The sequence below is a fragment of the Nematolebias whitei genome, chromosome 16, assembly GCF_014905685.2.
Source record: "Nematolebias whitei isolate Nwh7 chromosome 16, NemWhi1, whole genome shotgun sequence".
NCBI classification, from domain to species: Eukaryota; Metazoa; Chordata; class Actinopteri; order Cyprinodontiformes; family Rivulidae; genus Nematolebias; species Nematolebias whitei.
In genome coordinates, this window is record NC_056513.1 from 12,125,042 (window position 1) to 12,140,364 (window position 15,323).

Genomic DNA, 15,323 nt, shown 5'->3' on the forward strand with positions numbered 1-15,323 from the left:
AAGACGTAGCGTGAACACATAATGTATATATTATTGTACCTTTTTTGATGTTGTTTGTATACGTTTAATAAAAAAAAAAAGTCTCATTTTAAAATAAGAAAAACAAAACTATAAACAAGTGACAAGCATAGTTAAATAAAGGAACTAATTAAATACTTTAGCATTCTTTGAAGGGATGCATATCACCCACCTTTGTTAAACTAAGATAATCTTTGGTAATGACAGTTTTGGACAAAACTTTTAAAAACACATGAGTATGTGAGTGAATCTCAACAACTACCACATTCTAGGTCAATATCTATAAATGACAGAGTTGTAGCTATTTTTGTTATTATTTTTTATTGGTTAATATCTTGAATTTACTTGTCTCTAAAAGTAAAACAGTTGTTTAGGTGTATCCACTTGCCTGCTGGATATTTCATTATAATCCATCCAGTGGTTTATGAGATATTTTGCTAACAGACAAACAAGGTTGACTCCAAAAGTTAAAGCTACCGTTTTTACAAAAACCATTGTACTCCTTCAGCTTTCTACAGCAGGAGATATAAATTAAATAAGTACATAAACTGTCATATTGCAGAAAATATATTTCAGTTTTTGTTTACTTGCCAATCAAAACCTACCCTTTATTTATATATCATATTTATTTTTCTCAAAGAGGAATATTTCTCAGCTGCTTAAAATGTGTCATGTATTAAATTGTCTTCATCAAAGAGGGTGTTGGCTCAAAGTTTTTCCCTGATTTTCTGACTGATTTTGGCACATTTGAATGTGAATGAGAGATTTGACTATAAAATTGTTAAAGGAATACACCGTTTTCTCTCTTCATGTAGAGATTATTCAAAATTAAGTTAAAAAAAATCAAAGACTAATGCATCAGTTCTTCACAGTGAAAGAGATGGAGTAGTTGTATAATGATTAACTTGCACTAAAAACAAATTAAATAATTTTTTTTGAGTGCATTAAGTGTGGCAACATATACAAACTTCCACTGCCAATAATCAGTGAATGCTTTGGGTTAACTTTGAAGAAATGTCAATATTAAAATTTAACATCCGCTTTTCTAAATCTTAGCACTTTTGTATTTCCTTGTTTATTTATTTATTTATATTTTATACACACCACATTTATATATTTTATTTTATATTTGCTTGTGCGTTGATGAAAATTAGCTACAAAATTAAAGTTTGTGTAGAACTGAAACTAACTGGATTGAAATATTAGTAAAGAAAGTCTGTTGCATGTTTCCTGGTAAAACGTAATGACTGGAAGCCTCAGATGTCTTTGTGGCAGACTGAGTAGGTGTAAAGAGCTTTCTAGCCACGATCTGTTGCAAATGGTGAAACATTTTCCTGAGTAGACACTGAAGTGTCTTTCCACATAACTGAAGAAGTCCATTATTATGACAGTACTTAGTCTACATTATTCTCAATTTTTGACCCAGAAGCGAAGAAGCACTTTGATGTCAGAGATATAAAGACAGTAAATAATTTAATTTGAAACAAAAGCTTTATTTTGGTTATTGTTATAACCATTTTTCTGTTTACTAATGTTGATTAGCTGTGGGGCAGCCATGTTGAATGGGGTTGAATCCAAAAGTTAAAGAGTTGTGGATCATCTTTCATATCCTGTAAGCTTCTGTAGGTTCAATTAAAATCGTATCCACTGGTCAATGAACACGCTGAGACACAGGCAAAAAAACACCATCAGCCTTTTGCTTTTGGTGATGAAGTAGAAAAAAAGGGGTTGGCGTTGTCTGCATTTCATTATGTTCTACAAAACCTCTCTATGTGCCTATTAGTCCACTGTGTGCATGTGCGTGCGTGTGTGTCATGTCATGTTGTAAGTTTGATTTTGCATCCTGTCATGTGATTTCCTGAGTTCTGTCAAATTCAGCCGCAGTGCAGACAGATGTGAGATCTGCACCACCTTCAGTAAAATGAGCTGCACCAACAAGTGGAAAATGATTGGCCTTTCAGAGGTTTGCATCTGCATGACGCTTCCAGTGAAGTGTGAAACAGAATATTCTGGTGCAGACTGAGGAAGTAACTTATTTTTCAGGACTTTAGGTTGCAGCTTAAGTGGAGAGGTTAGTGATACGTGTTGATAAAGAGCCTAGTTTTTTATGTTGTTTCATTAAAGAGGAAATTGTAAGGTGAAATGGAGGACCAGAGAAATGTGAACTTCATGAGACTCATGTCAGGTAATAGAATTTTTTTTCTTTCATGTATGTGGGACGACCTGAATTAAATATTAATTTATTTATTTATTAATATGTTTCTGGTTCTTACCATGTCCTGAAATTATGCAACTGTAACCTCAGAAAAGCAACATGTGGCATATTCGTTGATCAAAAATAAGCCACATGCAGAAACAGTTTAAAATTCAAACCCAGACTATATTTTTTAGTTTATAAAATTACCAACATTTGTACACTTAAATAAGCAATAGACCGGTTTACAAATCTCTTGTTCATTTTGTGGATCAAACCATGGTAAATTTGGGAGTCGGTGCTCTACTTAATGAAATTTTAGCCATGCTAGCTGTCAGTCAGATGCTATCACTTTCTTGTTTTACAGTTAATCTGTGCTTGGCTCAGTGTCTGTAAGATGTCCTGATTTTGTGGCTGCAAAACAAAAATCATTAGCCCTCCACTGCCGTGCTTCATAGTTATTGAGGTGTTTGTGCTAATATGCTGTATTTGGTTTACCTGAATTGTGCTGCTGTGCATTATGTCTCAACTTTGATTGAGTCTTTCAAAACACATTGTTTTACAAGTTTTGCAGTGTGTTTGGATTAAACTGGATAAGAAAATTCACAAACTGAATGTTTTTTAGTCAACTAATAGAATCCAAGTTGTTTTGGAGAAGGTCTTATGATACTAGATTGATAAACATTGATTCTGTCCATCTCATCTAAAGCATCATGCACTCTAGAAACTGTTGCATTAAAGCTGTTGACCGTAGTGAGCGTTGGTTTGACCAAACACTGTATCAAAAGGTTTTAACCAGTGGGACAGAAATTAGTTTTTTCATTCTTCAGAGTCTGTCATTTTAAGCCAGAATGTGACCATGTTGGACCTGACTGGACCTTTGCTTTAGAATGCAAAAAGTCCAGGTGTAATAATATGGTTGTTTTTGTGAACAACTTTAGTTTTCACTAGACACTGAGTCTGGATTCCTGAAATAGCATTAGTGCTAGTTAGCTAACCAATCTTAAGATTATGTCTACTGGAATGTAAGCCAACATGTTGTAAAAATACCTTTTGTTTTTACTGCAGATGAAAGCACTCAGTCCACCCTGTCCTCGGACTCATATGAGTACTATCAGACAGCGATATTTGACCTGCTGCCCAGTGTTCAGGCTACTCGGCCTGAGCAGAACAGACATGGTACTCTGGATGAGGCCCAAAAGTGTGCTCTGGGGTCTGTGGAGGACTTCAACCACAGCTTTGTGTCCAGGGGACCCAGAGACAAGACATCCTCACAGCCACTCAGAAACCTGGCTATGTGTATGCAAGGGAAGAGAGGAGCCATGTGAGAAACTGAGACACATCCCCAGCACGTAATCTGAGAGCTAACTGAAACATTTTGTGTAAAACTTAAGCATTAACTGTTGGAGTCAACACAGTTTTTCTGTTACCAAATATCTCAAATGGCTACAACACTTATCATGAGATGATCTTATAGTCTAAATCCAGGACATTGGTAGGCAGCAAGATGGCCTTTAACAGTAATATTAGTTTTTTGTTAGCTTCAGTTTGTTTACTGTGATTGTTTTTATGTATTACTGATGATTTGACCTGAGTATATAATCAAACAATACACCATTAACACTGATACAACTATACTGCTGGTTAGGGAAAGGAGGAAGATGCAAATCAGCAACATTGGGTTTTGGGAGTCTTGGATACGGAGCCAGAGCACCAACAGGAAGAGGGTTCGGGTTCAGATGAGAGAGGCGGTATCCAGCCTGTTGCTGTGGCGACACACACTCCATCAAATCCAAGGTAACACATACCACAAGTACATTTATTCTTCATGTATTGTGTATTTACACAGTTTTAGTGACTGGCATACCCCTTTTGTTCCAGGAAAGTTTGGAGTAGGTGTGAAGGCCTACTTTGTTTTCCTCAGATATCTGATTTACTTGAACCTGCTACACTGCGTTCTCATCGGGGGCTTCATTTTGGGGCCCACGGTATATTATAGTAAGAGCACTGGTAAGTCAGAAAGGAGGGGATTATGCAAAACTTAAATATGTATATGTGTTCCTAAAGTTCTTAAGAATGGTCATTTTCCATTTTTTCTCAGAACTGAGATTTGAAAAAAACGACTCCGTTTTAGATGTATTCCTTGGATCGGTAGGAGTTTTTTTTTGTTTGTTTTGTTTGTGCATATGCACTAAATGTTTTCTGTACTTGTGTCATTTAATGCAGATGTCTCTTCTGTTATCTTAAAAAGGGGTTTCTGGATCGTTCTCCTGTCTTCTTTGGTTTTTACAAACGTGGCTCTCTGAAGTTGCCCTGTTTGAACACACCTCTGTTGTACCTCGCTGGAATCCTCACCATCTTCCTGCTCAGTCTCATCATGGTGGTCCGCAGGTCAGCGATTCATACAAAGTACTAGCTATGCTGAAAAAATACGTCATCGGTTGTTTTATTTTACATCTGCTCATCTCTCACAGAACAATTGTTGGCTATAAGCACACCTGGATGCTCGGGAAAAGGTACAGTGTGAATGTGAGCTTTAAGATCTTCTGTGGTTGGGACTTCAACATCCAGGATCCTTCAGCTGCTGCTCTCAAGCACAGCTTCATCAGACATGACCTCAAGGTGAACGGACAGACATCTACACGTACATATAAGTCCTTCAATCATATGTGTGTTTGTACACTTGTTGTCTGCTGCTGAAGGTAAAGGTGGATTTAAAAAAAAAATGTATCTGTTCCTCAGCTGTTCCTGGAGGAGCAGAGCTTCTCCTTGCGTAAGGCTCAGAGGACATTAAGGCAGAAGGTGCGTCTCTACCTGCTCAGGTTCATCCTCAACCTACTTGTTATATCTCTGCTTGGAGGAGCGTTTTACCTCATCTTCTTGTCAAGAATAGCCTTTAAAAACGTAAGATCAGATCTTGATTTTTTTTCCTACAATATGTAATAAATGAATTTGTTAAAGAGTTTTTTCATGTAATTGTGTTCTTTAGAATGAAAAATACAACTGGTTGGTCAAGCTGGTCCTTCAGTATATTCCTCCAATCACTATTACATTTGTAAACCTAGTCCTCCCTCACATCTTCCGCAAGATCTCATCTTTCGAAGACTACTCCTTGACAGTGCAAGTGAATGTAACACTTGTGAGGTAAGAAGAAGAGGGCAAACAGTTGTTGTGCAAAAACACAGCCCCAGCTGCAAGGACTCACAATGTGTTGTTGCATTTATTTGTTTTTTCAGGAGCATCTTCTTGAAACTGGCTTCCGTGGGGATCTACTTAGGTTCTGTCTTCACATCAAATCTTAATGTGAGTTAAGAGTGACATTTAACTTTTCACACACACTGAGCTCATAAAAGCATTGTGTGTTGCTCAGACATTCACAACTTGCATTCTGGTAATATCATTTTAAATGTTTTTGTTGTTGTTGAAGTTTTGATTTTTGTGTTGTTGTTTTTTTCCCTGCAGCAAACTTCTCAGTGCAGAGAAAACCAATTCGGCAGAGAGATGTACAAGCTGTGTATCTTCAACTTCCTTGCTACTTTCTTTAGCACCTTTCTTCTGAACTACCCCAGGAAGTGGGTTTGAATGAAATTAACAGCGTTTCTATCTTTTTTTAGTCATGACATGCTGATTTAAACAAAAAACACACCTGCTTGGTGCCTCCTGACTTGAATTCACAGCAAATCAAGAAAAACTTAATCTCTGATACTTTTGTAAAGTCAGTTAACGTATTTTTCTACTGTTTGGCAGGCTTTTGCAGAAGAAGTTCCCAACATCTTTGCTGATTCGGTTGTCTGGGAAACAACGCTTCCTGATCCCATTCAATGTGCTGGATCTGGTTTATGTTCAGACCGTGTCCTGGGTGGGAGTCTATTACTGCCCTCTGCTGCCTCTGATAGGAATCATCACTCTGGTGTTCACATTCTACATAAAAAAGGTTGTCTGAGCCATGTTTGTTATTAATTGCCATAATTAATGCAACTTATTTACCTCATTAGTAAAACAGGCAGCAGTATGAAACGAAAACATACCAGTTCAGTAGCTTGTAACTACTCATATTGTTTTGTGTTGTTGTTTTTTTCTCATCTAAACTAAGAATTTTTATTAATGCATGTACATAAAATATAGAGATGAGACTAGCAGCAGGTTAGCTCGGCTTAGCAAAAAGACTGAACAAAATGAACGGTCTGAACATAAAGCTTGCAGGTTTTTTATCACACATAGTCAACATGACATGCAACATCCTTTTTTGTAAATTTACTGCGTATTTGTGAAACCAAACAGCTAAGACTTTCAAAGAGTTCTGGTATTTCTGCTAAGCTATGCTAACAATAGACGGTAAGCTATCAGTTTCAGGTGTTTTTGCTAAGCTAACAGCCACACCAGGTAATTTCTGACCCTTGTGCCAAGATAGAGTATATTAAGAGGAGTGGTGGTGCAGAGGTTAGAGAAGATGGGCCTGTGCTTGGAAGGTTGCCGGTTCAACTCCCCCGACTGACAACATAAAATAAAATATGGGTGGGAAAGGTGAAACATCTACACCTGCCTCCACCCTCATTTGCCCCACTCTGGGCCCTTGAGCAAGACCCCTAACCCCCACCATCTGCTCACCTGGGCGCCCTGTATAGCAGCCCTCTGCTCCACACAGAGGGCTGTGGAAGTTCAGTGGTCTGTGGTTGCATCAGGAAGGACATCCAGCGTAAAAACAGTTGCCAAGTCTTCATGCGAGTTAGTTCACGGTGGCAACCCTTGAAGAAAGGAGCAGCCGAAAGAAGAAGAAAAGAAAGTTAATAGCATACTAGTTAGTTTCTAGTCTTTCTGCTTAGTTGAGCTGACATCATACTGATTAGTATCTGATTTTCTTGCTTAGCTAAGCTAACAACATACTTTGTAGGCTGGTGTTTTTCCTAAGCTAAGCTAATAGCAAGACCAGTTGGTTTCTGGTCGTTATGCTAAGTTATTGTATGTGAATATGTGGATTATTATTTATGTAAATAATTTACACTTTTGTCATCACATAGTATAAATAAGAGCTAAAATAATATTGTCTTCATGTCCTCAACATTAGGGGTTATTATCAAAAGTACTATTGATCTTGACGTAGACTTATAATTTTTCCTTCATTGTTCATGTTTTGTCTGTCTCTCTGTTTCTTCAGTTCAGTGTCCTGCGATGTTGTGAAGCGGAGCAGAGGATGTTTCGAGCCTCCAACTCCTCTGTTTTGTTTTATTTCATGTTGTTACTTGGTCTCTTCATGGCTGCAGCTGCACTGGTCTTTGACTTCTACCACCCTAAAGACAAAACCATGTACACATTTCTCTATTTTGTTTTATTTCATTTTATTCTAGTTCTTATTCACATGCATTACCGGTACATGTTGCCCTCAAATTTTAATCTAAAACTGAATGCATACAATTGTGTAATTTTATTTTACTTATTTATTTAAGGTATTTTAGTAACAAAGAGGTCTCTGCTTCCTGCTCCAGGTTGTCCTGTGGTCCATTTGGAAATGAAGAAAGTGCGTTTAACGTAACAGAGGTTTGTGTGAACAGTCTTCCCAGGTCAGCCCAGTCCGTTCTTCGATACTTGGCGTCAGAGGCATTTGCCCTGCCACTTATATTAGCTGAGATGTAAGTATTCAAAATGAGTAATAGTAGATCAGCCATGTACGCTTCTTGAACAATTCTGATTGATCAGCTGATGTATAAATATGAAATGAACCATAAATGTGGCATTCTATGTCCTTAGCATCATCCTTACCTCATATGTCTCAAGGGGACGAGCCAATCAGAAAGCAATTGAGAGACTAAAAGACATGCTGGTTATGGTAAGACACCACCTAACTCAGTGTCCCTAAAAAATAAGTCATAAGACTGTTTCCCACAATTCAGAAAGAGACAAGTTATACACAGTTTTGAACCCAGAATTTGAATTGTTTTGTTTAAAATAAACTATTCTGTACAATAATTGCAATATTTGTTTAACATAGATAATTGTTTTTTGCAGATTTAGATATTGTTTTAATAAGATTTTGTATTAAAAAAAACAAATACTCGTGTAAAAAAAGGTACAAACTTTTAAGTTCCATTATATGTTCAAACAAATCAATCACCTATATAAGGATGATAAACATGCAACTTAAACTTAATTTATTTTTGCTCCTGTTAGACAATTTTATTTGAGACATCAATGCTCAGTCAAGTTTCACCTGTAATTTCTTTTTGTTCCTCCTGCAGAGCAGCTCAGATAAACGTTTTTTGGTGAAGGAACACGCCACATTGCTAAGAAGTCGGAAGAACGTAACCTGAGGACCTTCTGCATCCACCAAAGAACATCTTGAGTGGCATGAAGGACGCCGTGTGTCAGTCGACAGACTTCAGCTTTAATTTAAAGCTTCCCAATAGCAAAAAAAAATAATAATACAACTGCAAGAAGGCTTTGAGTAAAAAAAAAAAGCAAACTGTGCAGTATCGGGACTGATGAACTCATCATCAACCATCCATTTTCTTTACCAGATTTTTCTTTTCTGGGCTGCTGAGGAGCCTTCATTGTGTGAGAAGACAGGTCCATCATAGTGACACACATGGAGACAAACAACCATCCACTCTCTAACTCATACCTAGGGACAGTTTAGAGTTACCATTGAACCTGACATACGTGTTTGTTTGGTCAGTGGGAGAAAACCAGAGAAAACCCACACATGCACAGGGAGAACATGCCAACTAACGCCACACAGAAAGTCCCAGACTGGAGGAGAACCTTTGACCTTCTTGCTATGAGGCTGCAACTCTTCCCACTTCTCCACCTTACCACATCTTTTATTATCATATAAATCAAAATAAAACCAAATAAATGAAGCTATGTTTTACCAACAAAATATCCCACCAGTAATAATGCAACCTTTACAGTGTAACTTTTTTCATCCGTTTAATAAGTTTGTTGTTCTATTTCATATAGGCTTCGCCCTTTAAGGCTGTCGCTGATGGTTTATCCCGTTATGCGCAGCATAAGCACTGAAAAAAATTAGTCCACGCCCACCTGCTGTGTGGGCCCCACCCGGTCCGTATAAATTACGTTAAGAGCGGGAAATCGGCTCCCCCATTTTTTCTTCAGCGAGCTAATATAGCACTGTCAGAAGAACAAAGAAGATAAATTGTGTAAATGACCAACCTTTGCGGAAGATGCTTGGCCCGGCAGTCAACCTCCGGTCGTCCGGTGAGTTCTCCTCCCCGAGGAGAAGATGACAGCAGTCTTATTCCAAGGTAAGCGTCGGGGAACATTTCCCAGTGACAGGTCATTACACGCTGGACAACGCCATCTTGTGTTTTTCCTCTTATCGCCGACCCTCGGGGCGAACCGGATGGTTCCTCCGGGGCAAGGTGTGCTCAGCTGCAGCCCCCGCTGCTCATTCCCTCCCGGGGAGCGTAGTGTAGGTGGAGGGGGGCTGAGTGAATGCTCACCCCATCCCACCTCGTTTCGCATCGGCGATCACACCGCTCCCGGCCGACAGCGCCCTCAGGGGTTGCCCGGCGGAACCCGGGAGGAGGCTGACATGAAGGGACCCCTTTTTTCTACGTCCCTCGCCTTTTCCCGCCAGTTCGGATGATCGGCGGAAAGGTTATTTTTCACTGACGTGTTTTTTCCAGGCAGCCGCAGTTAGCAACAACGTGCGCTGCTAGCATATAGCATGTCCAAGGGACTGAAGGCCGCAGACCTGCCTTGGAGACAAAGAACTCCTTCTGTAAGGCAACTGACGCTATTCCTCGGTTCCCTCCCCTGGAGCCAAGCCTCGCGGAAGCTTCCGGAGCGAAGCTGTCCAGGTCGGAGCAGCGTCCCGTCCCTCCGGAGGAACCAGACGGCGACCAAAGCTCTCCAATCGAGCCCACCGACGTGTTTTCAGGCAACCGCAGTTAGCAACAACATGCGCTGCTAGCATTTAGCATGTCGAAAAGGCTGGAGACCTCAGACCTGCCGGAGGAGACAAAGAGCTCCCTGTGTAATCGGCAGACGCCATCCTCAACATGTGCGCCGCTCCCTCGGTTTGCCTGTCGAGGATTGTAGCATGGATGACGGTAATCCAACGTTCCATCTGGCTCCGTCACTCTCCATTGCTGCCGGAAAAGCTGCACAAAGACCGGATGGAGGGCCCCATCTCATCGGACGCGCTGTTCGGAAGCAGCTTGACGTCCATGCTGACGAATTCGAAGCAGTCGGAGGAGACGTCGGAAGCTGTACGCCATCTCATCAAGCCGCGCGGCTCATTCCGTCCTCCAGCCCGCTGGAGAGATCGTCGAAAGCAGAGGCAGAAACATCGACGCTCCACGGCAGCAGCAGCTTCGTCTCGCCCAGCTCCACCACCAGCCCCGCCCGCCAGAGACCACCCCTCCTCAGTCCGGCAGCCTGCACTTCAGCGTTTTCCCCAGAGATCGCCTGCAGACGGCGCTCGGAGCAAACAAACCGCAGGGCTCACGGGGGAGAAGTTTTAAGAAATGACGGTCTGCGGAGGATGTGTGTATAAATGACACAGGAATTGAATAAATGATTTTTCAAAGATCAAAATGCCTGTTTTTAGCCAGTCTGTAAGCTCGGATGAGCTCACAGCCGCTACACACACATCCTCCACTCATAAGAGCCGGTGTCCTTAAATAAAGGTTTTTTAAATCCACCGCCGCTCCTTCACATGCCCAGACGCTCACGTGACACCACGGTAAGCGAAATAACTTGTTGTCAATCAGACCCGCACGATCACCACCCAACGGTGTTAACGCGCACCCGAGCGAGGCAGGCAGCCTCCATCCAAACGGCACTGTGTCGATGATGCACGCACAGCTGCCCGGCGCTCACCGGCCCACATCGGGATAAATGTGGGACCGCAGGCCGGGTCCGGTGGAGGTCCCTGCTCTCAGCGAAAACAACACACGCCTCTCCTGAATGAACGCGAGTGGCCGTCATCCACCGCGTCTCAGCGATCAGCAGCTCACGGCGGCATAAGCGTGAGACAGCTGAATGAATCCAATGACGGGCCCCGCCCTCAGCGAGAGCGGCGCGCGTCCCTCCAGAGGAAACGTGCGCTCCCGCGAGGCTCACAACCTTCACTTCATCAGCTGACACACGCCTCGCCTCAGCACACACCGCCCCGCCCGGACATGAAGGTTGGTCCGCGATCCAGTCACAGCGCGCGGGCGCGCGCAGAACAGCCCTTTCGAGAAAGCCTCGCCTTGGGTCACGCGGAAAACATTTCCGCGACGCATGACGGCGGTCGAGGCGGAGGTTTGGATGACATCCGTTCAAAACACGGCACATCATTTAAACGCACGTCCACTCCACGAACGTCACGCAGAGTGGTTAAAAACATGCTCACCGGACAGATGGATGGACAGAGTGTTATGCAAGGGTTACACGCTGCAGTTTGCAACCCGACCCCCTCCGTTCGGAGGAGTTATAGAGACGGTCCTGTCATCACCAGACCAAGTCTCAGCCTTAAATGCAGAAGTCCAAGAGCTTCTGATAAAAGGTGTAATCTCAAGAGTTCCCAACGAGGAGGAAAACACAGGGTTTTACTCACGCTACTTCCTGGTCCCCAAAAAGACCGGAGGGATGAGACCGATTCTGGATCTGTCAGCTTTCAACAAAGCGATCATGAACAGATTTTTTCACATGTTGATGAACAGACAGCTGTTGGACAACATCCAGGAAAACGACTGGTTTGTCTCCATCGTTTTAAAAGATGCCTATTTTCACACACCAATCATCCCAAAACACAGAAAATTTCTGCGTTTCGCCTTTCAAGGGATGAAGTACCAGTACAACAGGTTGCCTTTTTTGGGTACTCCCTCGCGCCTCGTACGTTCTCAAAGTGTGTGGAGACAGCCCTGCATCCACTGCACAAGCAGGGATGAGAGTTTTGTTTTACCTGGACGACCTGCTGCCCCTGTCTCACTCCAGACAGGAAGCATTGATACAGGCTCAGGTGTTAGCATCACACCTGCTAAATCTGGGTTTCGCCATAACTGGAAGAAGAGCTCGATTTTCCCGGCCCAGATAATTGTTATCTGGGAGTGGAATTAAACTCAATTACCATGACGGCTCGTTTATCACAAACAAGAATCGACACTCTAAAAACCAATTACGCCACGTAAGACCTGGCAAAGTGGTAACAGCTGTCTCCGTCATGAAGCTGTTGGGAATGACGTCATCAGCTCACACAGTGGTCCCGCTGGGTTTGTTACACATGAGACGCCTCCAGAGGTGGTTTACGCGTCTGCGTGTGGATCCAGTAAAACAAAAGAGACGGATGATCACTGTCCCTCCCTCCATGGGAGCAGACCTCCGACACTGGGGAAACACCCTGGCTCTGTCAGAGGGAGTCCCCGTCAGCAGACCCACGTCACGTGTCAGTCTTCACGGACGCGTCTCTGTCAGGTTGGGGGGGGGAACATGCCTATCTCAAGCAGTAGGGGCGCTGTGGCCCCACCGCACATCAGCCCACATCAATGTTTTGGAGTGTCGCACAGTGCTGAATGTGATTCAACATTTTGCTCCCGTGCTACAGAATCAACACGTGTTGATTCACACAGACAACATGGTGACTGCTGCGTACATAAACCGCCAGGGGGGTGTGCGTTCAGCCCAGATGTTACACATTGCGCGGAAGCTACTGAGTTGGGTTCATCAAACCTGCTTTTATTAGAGCGGTTTACATATCCGATGTTCTGAACAGAGGGGCTGATGTGACGTCCAAGGGCGGCCCACGTTATGTGGACCGGATCCTCCATCCGGATCTGATGTTTTTCAGACACAGCAGAAGTTGGCAAAGCAGCTGTGGACCTGTTTGCGACGCGAGAAGAACGCGCAATGTCAACTACGGTTTTTTCCCTGAGCCCGCGAGACGATCCATCGCTGGGGGGGGACGCATTTGCTCACAGTCGGTGGCCCAAAACGCTTTTTACGCGTTTCTTTTCCCTCACCTCCTCTGTTTTTTACGGTCCATGAACCGAGTTCAGGAGGAGGGATTGACAGCTCTCCTGGTGGCTCCCGGCGTGTGAACGCACTATGGTTCCCAGGCCTGCAACGTCTGTTGTGGGGTCGCCGTGGAACTGTCGTGGAGGAAGGATGCTCTCCTTCAGGCAGGAGGAGCGACCAAGAGTTACCCAGAAATAGGTCAACACCGGTGGGTTTGACCGCTGAGCGGTCCCACTTAGAGGATGGGTCTCCCTCAGGAGATAGTGTGCACAATTCAAGATTCACGTGCTGCATCTACCACAGTTCTGTACACATCAAGGGTACGGCTTTTCGGCGCTGGTGTACAGAGAAGGTTTAGAGACCACTTCATGCCTTTTAGGCAGCGTGTTGTTTTTCTACAACACCTGATGGATAGGGAGTTGGCTTTCAGTACGCTTTAACGTACGTTGCAGCCATCTCTTCCTGCCACAAAGGGTTTGGAGACAGAACAGCTTTTAATCACCCGCTGATGAAGCGGTTTCTAAAAGGTGTACAGAGATGTAGGCCTGTTTCATGCCCACTTGTTCGACAGTGGGATTTAACGCTGGTCCTGCGAGCCCTGATCAAAGCTTCAATTGAGCCTCTGGATCAGTTTTCATTTAAATTCTTGTCTCTTTAAACAGTCCTGCTGCTGGTTTTAACACCCGCTAAGAGGGTAAGTAATTATCTGCCCTCTCTGTTGTTTCGTCATGCCTTAGAATTAGGCTGACGGGCAGCTCAGCTGTTTTAAGACCAACCCAGCTTTTATGCCTAAAACATCACGAGCTCTTTTAAATCAAGAGTGATGTCGTTGGAGGGGTTTTTTCCCCCCCACAGATCAGAAGGGGAAGCATCTGTTCATCTTCTCTGCCCGGTGCAGGCGTTGACGTGTTACGTAACGCGCACAGCTGCAATGCGTTCAAATTCAACAATTGTTTGTGCATTATAGAGATGCTTCTGCAGGTCGCCGTTATCCATCCAGCGCTTGTCACACTGGCTGTGTGAGGCCTTTTTCTGAAGCCTACAGAGCATCAGATTTAGGGCCTCCTGTCAACCTCTAAGCTCACTCGACCAGGGGTATCGCATCTTCGACTGCTCTGCATAATGGTATGTCAATGCAGGACATTTGCACTGCGGCTGCATGGTCAACACCCTGCTCATTTATTCGCTTTTACCTACGTGATGTAACGGCTCGTTCCATGACACATTCTGTCCTTAGTGCCCTAACAGAATGAATATTGTTGTTCTCATGGAACTCTGTTTAAGCTCACTTCTGTCTGCATGCATTACAGTGTGAGATGTTGTTTTCAGTCACAGTCGTGTCTGTGATTTTGGTTCTATTGTCACTAATCAGTTCATGATTATTGTTAACAATCAGTTCATTTGATTATTGATCAATTCATGGACATTAATCTGTTTATACTGTTCAGCCATGAACCAGTTGGTTCATGCCCCCCTCCCCCCCCTCTTTTAAACTTCCTCTTCCCGTTGAAAGTTTTTCCGGGGTATTCATGTTTGTCAGAACGCATAGTTACACAACATGCGTCTGTGCATGGCACATAATTACGCGATGCGTAGTTTATGCACACGGGGAGCTGAGTGACAAGACGCTTTTTGGGCAAGCTTCCGCTTCTTACTGTGTTCGTATGGACCCAGTGAGGCGAGGACCACATCCGCTTCGCCCTTAAACCATCAGCGACAGCCTTAAAGGGCGAAGCCTATATGAAATAGAACGTTGGTTACGTACTGTAACCCCAGATTCTATGAATATAGGCGTAGCCCTTTAAGCGTCGGGCCTCACTGGCTCCTAAATGGCTGAAGAAAAAAGCTATTTTGGGAGCCGATTTCCCGCTCTTAACGTAATTTATACGGACCGGGTGGGGCCCACACAGCAGGTGGGCGTGGACTAATTTTTTTCAGTGCTTATGCTGCGCATAACGGGATAAACCATCAGCGACAGCCTTAAAGGGCTACGCCTATATTCATAGAATCTGGGGTTACAGTACGTAACCAACGTTTTATGTAAGCTTGGATGCTTGACTTGCACAATACAGCCTCTTAACTGTTTTAAATGTAAACTAAACTGTATGCACATCAATACAGACATTTTTAACAGACATAATAAAATAAACAC

At 43.3% G+C, this 15,323-nt stretch overlaps 1 protein-coding gene across 1 annotated transcript; it reads left to right on the plus strand.

Annotated features, from left to right (window-relative positions):
• The first annotated feature begins 2,160 nt into the window (after positions 1-2,160).
• On the plus strand, positions 2,161-8,563 carry tmc8 (transmembrane channel-like 8). Its single transcript, XM_037690233.1, has 16 exons — positions 2,161-2,203; positions 3,281-3,536; positions 3,861-4,009; positions 4,094-4,222; positions 4,314-4,363; positions 4,464-4,603; positions 4,687-4,834; positions 4,955-5,116; positions 5,202-5,356; positions 5,449-5,489; positions 5,640-5,784; positions 5,960-6,146; positions 7,368-7,516; positions 7,696-7,839; positions 7,958-8,036; positions 8,446-8,563. The coding sequence occupies exons 1-16, from the start codon at positions 2,161-2,163 to the stop codon at positions 8,515-8,517; spliced, it is 2,049 nt and encodes a 682-aa protein (XP_037546161.1). The 3' UTR covers positions 8,518-8,563.
• The last annotated feature ends 6,760 nt before the right edge of the window (positions 8,564-15,323 follow it).